The 15119-nt window shown below is 38.0% G+C and overlaps 1 protein-coding gene and 1 long non-coding RNA gene across 3 annotated transcripts in view; one reads left to right on the top strand and one right to left on the bottom strand.

The window, feature by feature from the left end:
* The window catches only part of LOC139749910 (retinoblastoma-like protein 1), a 33652-nt gene that overhangs the window by 15905 nt on the left and 2628 nt on the right, over positions 1-15119 (top strand). The window contains exons 13-16 of one of the 2 annotated variants that reach the window (XM_071664314.1): positions 2339-2512; positions 7593-7905; positions 10502-10674; positions 12218-12394. In XM_071664314.1, the coding sequence (XP_071520415.1) occupies positions 2339-2512; positions 7593-7905; positions 10502-10674; positions 12218-12394 (837 nt within the window). The remainder of the gene's footprint in view (positions 1-2338; positions 2513-7592; positions 7906-10501; positions 10675-12217; positions 12395-15119) is intronic. The other variant, XM_071664315.1, reaches the window with a different exon arrangement.
* The window catches only part of LOC139749911 (uncharacterized), a 51195-nt gene continuing 44060 nt past the window's right edge, over positions 7985-15119 (bottom strand). Inside the window, exon 3 of the long non-coding RNA XR_011713064.1 lies at positions 7985-8390. This is a non-coding gene — a long non-coding RNA (uncharacterized lncRNA). The remainder of the gene's footprint in view (positions 8391-15119) is intronic.

The following is a 15119-nucleotide window of genomic DNA, read 5'->3' as shown; positions in this document are numbered from 1 at the left end:
TCTAGCTACTGCAATGAAGACATCAAAGACCTACTTCTCAGTTGTCCCACGCTCTTTCCACATGGACACACTCGCAACATGACGTTTTACAACCTGTGGTCCTGCTCATTGGATGTTGCTAGCTGCCTTAGTGTTGTAGATGCTCTATAGAAGATAGAAGGGACTCCTGAGGCAGGAATTAAGTATGGACCCTTGTGTAGCAGTTAGCATTCTTAACCATGAAACACCCATGAGCCACCCAGAGTCAAGCACAAAGGTTCGAATCTGGGTTGTGGTCGTCATTTGACAATTAACCTAGCTGTTTATCTACCCTTAGGGATTGGTCTATAGAATGGATACCTAGCCCAGGCTTGAGTATATTATGTATGTGCAGAAAATCAAAATAAACATATGATTTTTGTAAAAGCAGAATCAGCACCAGGAAAAGGGAGTACTGCACAAGAATATTGAGTACTTTTGTGTATTGACAAATTTCTTTAGGGGACTAGTTACAGAGAGAAAATAGATATGATAGTTTATTTGCACAGAACCTGAGGAAACAAGGAATAAGGTTATATGACTTTCACAGTTAGAGAGGCATTGTTGACTTGAGGGTATGAGTGACCCAGTGAGAGGCATTGTTGACACAAGGTTTAGAGACCCACTTGACCTGGACCTGATATCTCTCGATGACCTCACTCAGATAAAACTGAACTCAGGGTTGACTTACATAAGACAACTTAAACTCAAGAACAATTGATAAAACATTTTCCAATTTTCTCGAAAGTGAATGGATCCAATTTGTACATACCTTGACATGTTCAGTGGACTCCTGTGGTGCATGGTTAACTTTCCTGACCATGATGCATTCACGGGCCGCCCAGGATCAAGCACATATATTGGAATCCTGGTAACGGCAGTTAGCAGTCTGTCCACAGTCAACCCAGTTGTTCATCCACTCCTTGGGTTGGTCGATGAAATGAGTACCTGGCTCGGGCTAGGGTATATATATACTCTGCCCCACAGGAAACAGCATTGCTACCCTCCTGCTTCAACGAGGTAGCGCTAGGAAAACTTAGCATTAATGTGAAGGCCCTCATTAGGACCTCAGTTGCCTTGCTGTCTCAGCCAACAAAAGATAATACCATCATGGTGTGTAATTATGGTACATGTTAATATATTTAGAAATATAATAGAATTCAGTTTGATTAAATACCATAAGGCTTTCATGTGTGATGTACCAAAACCACTGACCACAGCCAAGCACTGCATGCCTTTCAATAATTTGTCTGGACTACATAGGCATGCATTTTGGGTAGACATCTGGTAGAAGTACTTGGTAGGAACATAAGTAGGAGCCTTTGAAAACACTGATAGAGCTGCCCTCTGTCAGTAGCCTGATAAGGGTGAGGCACCAAAGGCAAAGAATCTTAGCAGCACTGGAGTTCATCAGTTATGGAGACTCCTTTGCCATGGCCACCCCTTTAAGGTAGTACCCAAGGGGAACAGGCATCAGAGATGAAGGTAGATAGACATTTGCATGTATATGGCAAGTTGTAGTGATAGCACTAGAAGTAGTATAATAAAGACTGTGGGTGTGAGGTACAGTATGGATGGTAGTAGGAAAGTTGGAGAATAGAGGCAGAATCATGTAAGGGAAAAAGACTGGGTCCTCCGCCTGCTTTAAAGGCAAATAAGTGCACTCTTTTGCTATGGCCACCTCCTTAAAGGAGTTCCCAAAGGCAATAAGCATCATAGATTATAGGTAGGAAATTCAGGTGTGATTTTTAGGTAGAGACAGTAAGTTGGAACATTAAGTAGATGTAGTTGGTAGGAGTCTCTGAAAACTACACTGGAGTTACCCTTTGCCATTGGCCTGTTAAGATTGGGGCAGTAAAGGCTGAAAAGGGACACTGGAGATGTATAGAGACTCTTTTGCTATGGTTACCCCTTGAACAGGCATCAGAGATGCAAATAGAATTGAAAGTACAAGAAGGGAAGGCAGACTTTGAAGAGCTGGATTTTGTCTGGGAATATTTCAAATGGATCCCTGAGGAATAAGATGGAATTCATTATAGCAGCAGCATTTTGTGTATAGAGTTGGTGCGTTAAAGTCATTATTTTCACTTTAATCAACTTAGTGTGTAAAATGAGAAAGTAAGAAAGACATATTAGTGTGGAAGTTCAAGTTTCACCTTCACTATAGTGGGTATGGGCTGAGGATGTGTGTGCCTTATCATGAGAATGGAGTTGATTATTATAGAAAAGAACTGTTTAAGGAACAACTGCAGTTAAAGATGGATAATTACTTCAGTTAATGTGATTTTGTTAGGTTAAATGTTGCTGTTTTCATTTACAGGTGAAGGAGAATGGAGTAACAACATTATACTCTGTACCAAAAAATCCACAGGGAACAACAGACACTCCAGAGACTGGTGGGGATTCAGGCGAGAGGGTAGCAGACACGCCAAATACAGACAAGAAAAAAGATAAACCAAAGAGACATGGTTCTTTAGCCTTGTTTTGCAGAAAGGTAATGTTATTTTATTTTCTGATAATTATACAAAAACTAGAATTTAAGGATTTTTCAAACTTTTTTTTCATACAGACTTGTGTATGTTACTGTGAAATTCATTGTAACTGTGTACAACACTTGAGGGTAAGTTATGGTAAAACTTATTCAAAATCATTAAGTTGATTACATTTAAAATCATAGTCCGGTATTGCCCAAGGATGATCTCAAAAATTTTTGTAGAATTTTATTAGATTATTCTTGTGGTTGGCTTTGCCATAAATAAGGCTGTATTTCTTAATTCCTAATATCCCTGAGGAGGGAAAGAAAGCATTCTTTCTGCATGTCAGGTAAAGATGGAATAGAAGGAGCCAAGTGAGAAGTGTTCATCCTCCTTGAAGGCTCAGGTTGGGTTGTCTAAATTTGTGTTGTTGTAACCAAACTAAGCTCAAGGGTAAAGGTTAAGAATGGTTTGGGTACATGTTAGGGGTAAAGTTAGGGGTTGGTGCCCATGTGGACAACCTGTAGTTGTTTGGCATCTCCTTCATTCCTGACTCAGAACTTATATGCTACTAATGAGCAATCATTTTCTTACACTTTTTCACACATAAGTACTTAACAGTAAAAAAAATATGAATACCATTAATACAATGAAAAAATGTGTTTGGGTAACTAAGCAGCACAGAAGCATCAGCAGAATACCTGTATCAGCTGTTAAACAATAACTACTACAGGTTTTCAGTTTCCACCTAAGATGCTGTGTTTCGATTAAAAATTTACAGTATACTGTATTTTGTTTTTAGGTTTTATTTGAGCTATAGAATAGATAAGCATTTAATTTACGATAATTACAGGTAGCTGTAAATGTAATGAAATTGAGAACTATTTCAACGCAATAGTGTCGCTGGTCAAGTTATGCTCAAACATTGCATTTTAGGTGGGGATGAAATTCAGATTTCACATGAAAAATCATGCTTTGCATTTAAAAAAAAATCTATTTACAAAAGAAGATAAATGCAGCAACAAATACTAGAACTACATATGGTCTGGAAAAACTTGAAGGGGAGGGTACATCACTGTTGGCATCATCATGAGATGGAACATCAAAAGTTGAGGGATCAGGAAGTGGGTCCTTCAGAGATGAGGCATTCTGCTGGATGGCTTTTTAAATGTTTCCTTCAGAGTCATCTTCCTCATTAACAATGGTTTATGTCTTAGAAGACTTCTTTGATTAAATAAACTGACATGATTTCGTGTTGTTATGAATGCACGTTGCTCTAGTCCTTCAATAAGTCCATTGCACATTTCCACCATGTTGTCTATAGGCATTATTTCTGCAGTGTTAACATCATCTCTTTTATCGAGTTTATTTCACCGTTACCCACAGGGGTGTCTGCAGGCCTTTTTGACATTTTCAACAATATCTTAGAACCACAAAGCAGAGATAACAATGGTTTGTAACAAACCAGTGCCAACAGAGCATCAGAGCCCAGCATTGGTAAGTTAGGTCAGGTGTAGAATTTTCCACTTGTAACATCATGTCACTGCTCAAAAGTTTCTGATTTAGGAGCATTTTGGTTTTTTAGATTAGGGTAACAAACAGAAGGCTTAAGAAAAAATATTATCTAAAGTCTGAAAGGCTCTTAAAAGAAAAATACCGGACTATCAAATTAGTTCTTAGGAACATAAAGAAAATATCTAATGAATTCTTGAATGTTCAGGAAAGAAACTTGAAAGGTTCAATGCAGTATCATTAGAATTAAGAATCATTAATGGAGTGACTTCAAATACATTTACAAGATAGGCATCTATATGGCTGAAATCTGTCCCGGATGTACCTCAAGTAGATGGTTATACCACAGGAAACGGCATATCCAACAAGCAAGATGTATGGGGAGCACCATGCTCTTGCCTTACCTTTCTAGCAAAATCCCGTTGTAGGTAGTAGTATGTATATGTTCTCATTCATACTATTTTATTTAAATGTAATCTAGTGCTTTGTGATAGTGAAACAATAACTTTTGATGTGATAGTTTCTCTTGAATTTTTTGTAGAAATATATCAAATGAATCAGGGCTAGAAGTAATATTATTTTCATGGATCATAGGCTTTTAAGCTATTGACAAGATAGATATTTTGATTGGAACAGAAAAAGGAGCAAAGTGGGGATATTTTTCTGTAAGGTTCAGTCTTACATTCTTGATGATATCTTCCCTGTGCAGGAAATGGCAAATGTTTAGGGAAAAAATCCATTCATGAAGTTTTTTGTTATTATTGTATAAGCATTCTTTGGTCATTGTTGAAAATAATGAAAGACATTAGCAAGTATTTTTGCATGGCTTTTTTTTTCAGGATTCTGATGGTTTTTGAGATTTTTTTGAACCTGAAAAGGTGGTACAGATAGTACAAGGATTCTTAAACCTGGAAAAAAGTTGGTACAGGCAGTACAAGGATTAAAGGAAGCTTAAACCTAGGCTATAGACTAGATGATGTATGAACATTGTGTAGGTGACCTTTGCTGAAAGGAAGCTGGTGACTGAGTTTGGTAAAGTGTGTGGAAGAAGAAAGTTAAGAGTAAATGTGAATAAGAGCAAGGTTATTAGGTACAGTAGGGGTGAGGGTCAAGTCAATTGGGAGGTGAGTTTGAATGGAGAAAAACTGGAGGAAGTGAAGTGTTTTAGATATCTGGGAGTGGATCTGTCAGCGGATGGAACCATGGAAGCGGAAGTGGATCATAGGGTGGGGGAGGGGGCGAAAATTTTGGGAGCCTTGAAAAATGTGTGGAAGTCGAGAACATTATCTCGGAAAGCAAAAATGGGTATGTTTGAAGGAATAGTGGTACCAACAATGTTGTATGGTTGCGAGGCGTGGGCTATGGATAGAGATGTGCGCAGGAGGATGGATGTGCTGGAAATGAGATGTTTGAGGAAAATGTGTGGTGTGAGGTGGTTTGATCGAGTAAGTAACGTAAGGGTAAGAGAGATGTGTGGAAATAAAAAGAGCGTGGTTGAGAGAGCAGAAGAGGGTGTTTTGAAATGGTTTGGGCACATGGAGAGAATGAGTGAGGAAAGATTGACCAAGAGGATATATGTGTCGGAGGTGGAGGGAACGAGGAGAAGAGGGAGACCAAATTGGAGGTGGAAAGATGGAGTGAAAAAGATTTTGTGTGATCGGGGCCTGAACATGCAGGAGGGTGAAAGGAGGGCAAGGAATAGAGTGAATTGGAGCGATGTGGTATACAGGGGTTGACGTGCTGTCAGTGGATTGAATCAAGGCATGTGAAGCGTCTGGGGTAAACCATGGAAAGCTGTGTAGGTATGTATATTTGCGTGTGTGGACGTGTGTATGTACATGTGTATGGGGGGGGGGGGTTGGGCCATTTCTTTCGTCTGTTTCCTTGCGCTACCTCGCAAACGCGGGAGACAGCGACAAAGTATAAAAAAAAAAAAAAAAAAAAAAAAAATTTGTCTTTCCATAATCCCTCTGTAAAATACATAACCTTGGAATATAATTGGTTCCTTTGTAGGTAAGTTCTCATAAGACTTTTACCACACAGCATATATAATTAACAAATTGTTGTGGGCCTATGGCAGCATCCAGCTTTTAAATGTTTAATATCTATTTGTATTCAGAATTTTTTTGTATATGTCTACATCAGTTATTTTTTATTACACTTGTTCCATCTGTGAAAACTTTTCATCACTTTTCGTAACTGCTAGAATTAGAGGTTTGAAACTTAGCATGGTTGGTTTTTGAGTAAAAGTATTATACCTGTATAAGGGAATTCCAATGGGTTTGATGTATGCCATACTTTCCTGAGCCACAAGATCCTCATATATTGGGCTTTCAAACATGTAGGAAGCTTGCCACAGGTCAAATAGTACAATGATGATGTGTATTTGGTAAGGTGAGTGCAGAAGTGAAGGGCAGATGTTCAGTGCCTTCAATGTGAAAGTTTCATCTTGTACATGAAGGTTTGTGTGGTATGTTGATTTGATGTTTGTGTTAGGTGAGGTGTAATTTGTACATTTGTTATAGAGTAATTTGAGATGGGTGTATATCTGGTGGTATGGAGTTGTGTAGTATATGTTGAGACATCACTTTGGGAATTTTTTGTTGTTGTGTTTGTTGGGAAGGGAGATTTACTAGTATAGGTTTCCATAAATGTTTGTGGTTGGAAAATAACCACTGGTTGTTTTGTGTTGCATTTGTTTTTGAAAGGGAGGATGACCAAATAGTTGAGGCAAACGTTAAGAGATGAGCAGATGAATTGTTTTCAAGGGATACTGGAAGATTTTGTTTTTCTTGTTTAGAGATTAAGCCATTAAGTGTTGTAAGAGTGATTAACTTGTGTGTGGTCTTTTTGTTGATGTTTGTGGTTTTGGTAGTGAATGTTATGTATTTGTCTTAAAGTGGAGCTTCACTAACGCATCATTTATGGGAACGTAAACATTTGAGACAACAGTTATCAACAGCAACAAAGTTGAATAAGGTGGTCCTGTACCAGTACAGCAATGTTGGTGACCTTGTTAGATAAAACTTGTCACCTACAATGAAAAGAAATGTGAAAAATCACATAGTCCACACTAGTCAGTATACTAGATAACATGATGTCAACAAATGAGGATGTCATATTAACAGCAGGGATGTTGTACGGAAAGAGGCAGGGCCTTTGTCAGGTCAGCAGAAAACACTTTTGTTGCAGGTTGCTGACAGTATTGCCATCATTTGCATATAGTTTTTCATATTGATAATACATTTATCATGTTACCAATAGTGTTACATTGGTGTGGCCCCACCTTTATGTGATAGTGTTGTATGTTTTTGTGATGCCAAGTATGGCTGGAGTTTTGATGATTGGAAATGGTTGACCATTCAGGGTTAAGTGAGGGTGGAAACATGTAACTAACTCTTTAAGAATTAACTCTTTAACATCTGCTGCCCCCTGATGCCTTTATTTAATTAAATTGGTCCACAGACTGAAGTAAATGATTGCTTTAAGATTGTGAAATAATTTTAAAGATTATTAATTTTAGAAATTATGTAAATGTGATCCTGATCAGGCATGCTCATATGTAACACTGAAATTCTTTACCTACAGTTTTACACCTTGGCAAACATGAGACTACGAGAATTATGTGATAGATTAGATATAACAGACAAGGATCTGAGAAAAAAGATATGGACTTGCTTTGAGCATTCAATTATTCACCATACAGAGTTAATGCGTGATCGCCACATGGATCAAATGGTTATGTGTGCTATATACATTACTTGTAAAGTCACGGGAAATGACCGCATCTTCCAAGAGATTATGAAACATTACAGGAATCAGCCTCAAGCTGCATCTCATGTCTACCGCAGTGTATTGATATCAAGATCAAACACTTCACAAGGACTCTTAAAATCTGAAGGTAAGATTTAATGTGTCTGTTAACTGGAATGGGAATCTTGGATAGTGTATGAAAGTTTAGGTTTATTAAAAGATCCATGTTGCAAATTCCTGTGAATATGCGTGAGACAATGTTATTATTTAGTTAGGTGTAATCTATTTCTTTTTTCTCTCTTTACAGAATGTCAATAATTGTGGCCGATGGGGAAATTTTTCTTGATTAAGTTTCTCATTTCAGTTCGTCTAGATTTTAGTGTGATCCTTCAAAATGTTTTATAATCCTTCAGCTTACGTCTTTTCAATAGGTTATCTGGAATTAATGTGTTGGATGTTGATATGATTGGGATATTTTCACTGAATTGAATTCCTTGGTTCCATTTTAGGTTTTCCAGTGATAATGATCATATTTAGCTGAGTGCATGTCCTTTAGCAGCTGCTTGGTTTGTTGTTTTCTTCATGATTGATGTTGCAGACTTTTGACTGTTGATTGCAGAAGCCATAATTGCTCTAAAAATGAAAAGCTTTGATTAATAGTACAATCAAAACTTGGAGAAAAAAAGAGTAACCTAACCACAAGGCTTATCATATCCTGTCTCTGGAAATATGCTCCTCAAATAGTATGTGAGATCTCAGACTAAGAGAGCTGGCCTGCACCTTTTTCAAGTACAAAAAGAGAATAGAAAAAGTATCATGAACAATCAGCACATTCCATTCAGATGTCAGAAACATGGAAGGATGTACTGTAGGGAAATTTAAGAAGGTCCTTGATAAGTAGTAACAAGATATACCAGACCAGCTGGGCTGTAGTGTATATGCAATTGCAGGCTGTGACTTCCAAAAGCCTGGTTTATCAACATCCCAGCCCAAATTGTTGTGGGTAGAAAACCACTAAAGTCTATGGCAGGTAAACATGAGGTGTCTATTTCTTACTTTATTGCACTTTTCCATATTATTGAGGTAGTACCAGGAATAGGCAAATGAGGGCTACATTCACTCGCATCCTTTTTGTAGCTGTTATGTGCAATGCATATAACAGCGAGGTATAGCTGGTTTAAAAAAACTGCATGCAGTATTGAATTAAGTACTGGTTCACAACTTTATAAAGGAAAGATTGCTGGATGTGAGTGTGCAGAGAGGGGCAGCTGGTGGGATGTCTGATCACTTCTTGATGGATGTAAATGTGAAAGTATATTGTGGTTTTAGGAAAAGATATATGGTTGGTAAGAGAGTGGCAAAAGTGAGTGGCCTTGATAAAGGGGTTTGTATTTAGAGATAGTGAGAAAGATTGACTATTGAGTGGCATAACGTGATAGTACATGATACTAATGGAATTGGGAAGGAGTGGAAAGTATTTATAGAAGCAAGGCTTACATGTGTGGGCTTTGGAATTAAGTGAATAGTGTGAGAAAAAGATAGAACACATGGGAGCATCAGTGAGGGAATGTATTATATGGTAGGTTAGTGGATATTGGGTGTTCGGAACAAGGAGGGATGCATGGCAAGATAGTCACAAAATTGTTGTGTAAGACGAAGTACTTATGAGTACCTATTACCAGATTTTGCCAAAATGGCAGTGCTAGTTCATAGCTTTCACTTTACATTTTGTTTAATGGATACAGCAAACACCCATTCTAATGAACTAATTAGGGGGAAAGGATGTTTATTTAGAAGTCACATTTTCAGCTTTTTAGTAAGGCTGAGATGTTTCCTTAGCTCTTACAACGCTGACAGCACTCTTATCTGCCATGATTTAATATAAAAGGATGGGCCTCTGTCCTGTGAAAGACACTGCAATTGCATGAAACACAGGCACAGAGATTGTTTATATGTTGCCCAAGCTGGAAGGTTGGAATGAAAAATATTTTAAGTGTGCTTGCCTTTCCTGTCATAGAGAAGCAGCATCAGGATATGAGCCTTCAGGGATGGATCCTCACTGTGCTCCTTCTGTACCAACCTGTTACTTATCTTGTACAGTACGTATGAGATACACATAGTATTCTTTCTTCCACATCTCCAGAATAGGTGTATGTATGTGATGATAGTATCTATATGTATGATTCTTTCTCTAGTAGTATAATTCATGTTTTATGTAGTATATTTCAGTACATATGGTATCGATCTTTTAGGTTACATGTAGACACATCAGGTAGAAGCAGTTGGTAGGAACATGAGGTAGGGGCTTATGGAAACTGCACTTGAGTTGCCCTCTGTCAGTGACCTGTAAAGGATGAGACACAAAAAAGCGGCACTGGAGTTCACCAGTTACAGAGTGTTTTGCCATGGCCATCCCATCGAGAGAGTTCTTGGAGAGAACATGCATCATAGATAGGTCACGTGTAGCTTCTAATTCTCCTCAGATAATTTGCATAGATTCTCAAGATGATTTCTTTATTTCTATTTTCTCCAGGTTTTCACTCATATCTTCATCCACGTAGTAAAACATCCTAGTTATAAATGCATTTCAATATATTGTTTCATTAACCTCAACATGGATTGTACAACTCATTATTTAAGAAAGTACTGTTTAGAAAGATGGATAAATGAAGAATATATGCATATGAATGCTTATATAACAATATATGAATTTATCAATACAAATTCAAATATATGGTTTCCAGCCAATGTTGTTGGTCAGCAGGAGGGTAATGCTCCTCCACCCACACCAAGTCAAATGACCGGAACTTCAACTAACTTTGAATCAGAGGAGCGAGGTGATCTCATTTTATTCTATAATCAAGTCTATGTGCAACAAATGAAGGCATTTGCTCTCAAGTTTCGGTCTGTGCAAGAGGTATGTTTATGCTCTTCTTTCGAAGGCATTTTAAGTTATATTTTTGTAATGACTTGACCACTAGAAAAGCATAGAATAAGTTAGATGCTAATTTTTTTATATAGCACCTGTGAGACTACATCTCTTGAATACGCTGTGGTATACTTTATATATATTTCTGTGTGCTGTCCACATTAACCACACTTTTTTCATTAGTATGTCTATGTGCATCGGTAGACTGTAGACAGTCTGTATCCTCAACTTAAACTCTCCTATCCTGTTTGCTACCTGCATTTTTCCCTGCTTCCATGCAGGAATTGATTTCATGCAACTCAATTCTGCAACACACAGAATAGCATACTTTACTGTATCTTCTGGTAACCACAAAGAAAAAATGAAACATAAGGCCTAATGCACTTTTGTGTGATCACATCATCAGAGGATGTGATTACACTTCTCACCTAATGATGTGGTAACATGGAAGTTTGTCTGGACCTATCTTGTTTCAGTTTTCCTCGTGGTTATCAGTAAATACCAGATCAGGCGTATCACTGTAACATTCTGCAACTTTACTCTATATGAGAAAACATGTTCAGACATATGAAAGAAACTTGTTCTTTCCATTGTAAACATCAATATGCCCATTTTTAAGTTACATGTGAGTGCAAAATCTGTAGTGGTTACACGGGAATTTGTTTTTCCAGATATGATATAAGGAACTGCATAACCTGTCAGCATTACCACACTTTTCCATTTTCAAAGTTGTTTCTCAATTTTTGGTTGCAACTTGAATTAGGGGTCCAGGATTTTTTGCTTGAAATTTGTCATAAACTCACCCTGCAATGTAGAATAGAGGGTTGTTTATGTTCGTGTAAATACATTAGTATTACATCCCTCTGTCTACTTGGTATCCATCTGCATTGGATATCAAGGGCACACAGCCATATACACATAGGAATCAATGTTGGAGAGCTAGGGTACCCAGCCTCAACCCTGTACATTGTGGATTCCTAGAGGTGGCAGGTAAGAAGAAAAAAGATGAAAATGATGAAGGGGAAAAGAAATTAGTTTTGAGAAGTTCTTTCAGGGTAGACTAGCCACTATGCCACCATTAGAATATTTATTTTCTGTTTTGTTTCAAATTTATATGTTAATTGGGTTTACTTTGAGCTCTGTACATTATCACTTTTCCATGTTCCTTTTATCCATGTTTGTTGTTGCTTCAGTTTAACAGTTTAAAGTTTTGTTAGTCTCCTAAAATCATAGGTAAGATTTTTATCTCTGAAATTAGCTGAAGTCTCTGCCTCATTCTTTTTTAGTTATTTGGTTTTTTAAACTTTAGGGTGCAAAGTACTTGAGATTGTTGTTAAGCATTATAACTTTGAAATTACACTGCAGTAATATTTGTGAACTGGATTTAGAAAAAATGTAGATGTTGCAAATATGTAACTGTAGAATTACATATTGATGGCTATTTCATCTCATAGCAGCACATCAGGATAGGGGGCTATTTTTCTTAGAAATAATGCCTTTAGATACGCCCATACATTTGTTTTTCTTTCAGGGTGATCTCCCTCCATTGTCACCACTCCCTGTAATACGCCACACCCCAGTTTCTCCACGTCGAAGGATTTCAAGCAACCACTCGGTGTTTATTAACTCGCTTAGTCCAGACAAAGGCAGCACAGCTATGTCACCGAGGAAACCTTTACCATACTTTTTTAACCGAAGTCCAGCTAAGGTAAGGGTTTTTGGTTGAATGCCAAACTAAAATCTTGGGTTTTTGAGAAAGAGCATTGAAAAGCTTCTAATTAGAAGTTAGATTCTGACATTAGTTTCATGTGTAATAAGAGGCAAACAGTTTAGATTATCTTAACTTTAGAATGTTGAATAGTATCAGAGGATTCTTGGCATCACTTGGTATCGCTTCATGTCCAGTGAAAGTTAACACTTTCTATGCAGCTGGGGCATAGACACCCATGCTACACTGCGGATAGGGCATTTATTGTTAGAATTCTCAAATCAGGTGATAAATGGTCATTGATTCTTGTAGTTGGCATCCCATGCTTTGTAATGAATTGTTAGAGGCCAGAATTTTTCCAAACACTGTTCACTCTGCTGGGAGAAGTTGAAGAGGCCAATATGAGATGTGCCCTCACATTTTACAGTACAATAAATTGCAACAGTCCTACAAGATGGTTGGCATTAATGATGAACACCTTTCATTATCATACTTGTTTGAAACTAAAACATTCACAAAAATACCACACATCTTACTATGTATGCTTGACAGTATTTCTTGTTTCTGGTAGTGGAGCTGAATAAGTTAAAAGGTGCATAGCACATGTACAAAAAATATTTGGAAGGTTGATTCGTCACTGTCACTGTCACTGTCTCCTGCCTTAGCTAGATAGTGCAAGGAAACAGACAAAAGAAAGGCCCAACCCACCCACATACACTTGTATATACATACACGTCCACACACGCAAATATACATACCTATACATCTCTACGTATACGTATATGTATACACACACACGCAGACGTATACATGTATACACAAGTACATAATTCATACTGTCTGCATTTATTCATTCCCATTGCCACCTCACCACACGTGAAATAACAACCCCCTCCCCCAGCATGTGCGTTGAGGTAGCGCTAGGAAAAGACAACAAAGGCCACATTTGTTCACACTCAGTCTCTAGCTGTCATGTATATTGCACTGAAACCACAGCTCCCTTTCCACATCCATGCCCCACAGAACTTTCCATGGTTTACCCCAGATGCTTCACACGCCCTGGTTCAATCCATTGACAGCACGTCGACCCCGGTATACCACATTGTTCCAATTCACTCTGTTCCTTGCACGTCTTTCACCCTCCTGCATGTTCAGGCCCCGATTGCTCAAAATCTGTTTCACGACATCCTTCCACCTCCAATTTGGTCTCCCACTTCTCGTTCCCTCCGCCTCTGACACATATCTCCTCTTTGTCAGTCTTTCCTCACTCATTCTCTCCATGTGACCAAATCATTTCAAAACACCCTCTTCTGTTCTCTCAATCACACTCTTTCTGTTACCACACATCTCTCTTACCCTTTCATTACTTACTCGATCAAACCACTTCACACCACATATTGTCCTCAAACATCTCATTTCCAACACATCCACCCTCCTCCACACAATTCTATTTACAGCCCATGCCTTGCAACCATATAACATTGTTGGAACCACTATTCCTTCAAACATACCCATTTTTGCTTTCCGAGATAAATGTTCTCGCCTTCCACACATTTATCAACGCTTCCAGAATTTTCGCTCCCTCCTCCATCCTGTGACTCACCTCCACTTCCATGGTTCCATCCACTGCCAAATTAACTCCCAGATATCTAAAACACTGTACTCCCTCCAGTTTTTCTCCATTCAAACTTGCCTCCCAATTGACTTGTCACTCAACCCTACTATACCTATAACCTTGCTCTTGTTCACATTTACTCTTAGCTTTCTTCTTTCACACACTTTACCAAACTTAGTCACCAGCTTCTGCAGTTTCTTACAAATCCATTTGCTTTTCTAAGTATTTCTCACATACATTCTTCAAAGCAAACCCCTGATCCACACATCCTCTACCACTTCTGAAACCACACTGCTCTTCCCCAATCTGATGCTCTGTACATGCCTTCACCCTCTCAATCAATACCCTCCCATATAATTTCCCAGGAATACTCAACAAACTTATACCTCTGTAAGTTGAACACTCACCTTTATCCCCTTTGCCTTTGTACAATGGCACTATGCATGCATTCCGCCAATCTTCAGGCACCTCACCATGAGTCGTACATACATTAAGTAACCTTACCAACCAGTCTACAACACAGACACCCCCTTTTTTAATAATTCTACTGCAGTACCATCCAAACCTGCTGCCTTGCCAGCTTTCATCGTCCGCAAAGCTTTTACTTCCTCTTCACTGTTTACCAAATCATTCTCTTATTGTCCTATGAAACTACGAAAAAACAAATTGAGAGAACTGTTAACGGAAAGGATTGATAAGTCTTGAACACATGCACAGCATACAATGCATAATGTCAGATATCAAATTATCCTAGAATTGAGATTTACAATCTGTGAAATTTGCATTAGTGAATGCTACACAGGTAAAGCTTGTAATGATTTGATTTGAATAGTGATAGGTAGAACGAAGAGAAGTGATGTGCAAGAAAGAGATGGAAATTGAAGTTACACAAGTAATTGATATGAAAATGAGGCAACTGAAGATATTGAAAAGCCTGTGGTAGAACTCATCGTAACTTCCTGGTCATAGAATGAGAAGAAAGAGCACCAAATGATAAGTATAGACTTGAATACAAAACAGTAAATATTGGCAAAGCAAGTAAATGAGATCATTTAAATCATTAAAAAGATTTCTGAGAGATACAACTTACCACAAGTTTACCATTTATCA

This window comes from Panulirus ornatus, chromosome 8 (assembly GCF_036320965.1).
Source record: "Panulirus ornatus isolate Po-2019 chromosome 8, ASM3632096v1, whole genome shotgun sequence".
NCBI lineage: Eukaryota > Metazoa > Arthropoda > Malacostraca > Decapoda > Palinuridae > Panulirus > Panulirus ornatus.
The sequence above is the reverse complement of the archived record's forward strand: the minus strand, read 5'-3'. Positions and strand labels throughout refer to the sequence as shown.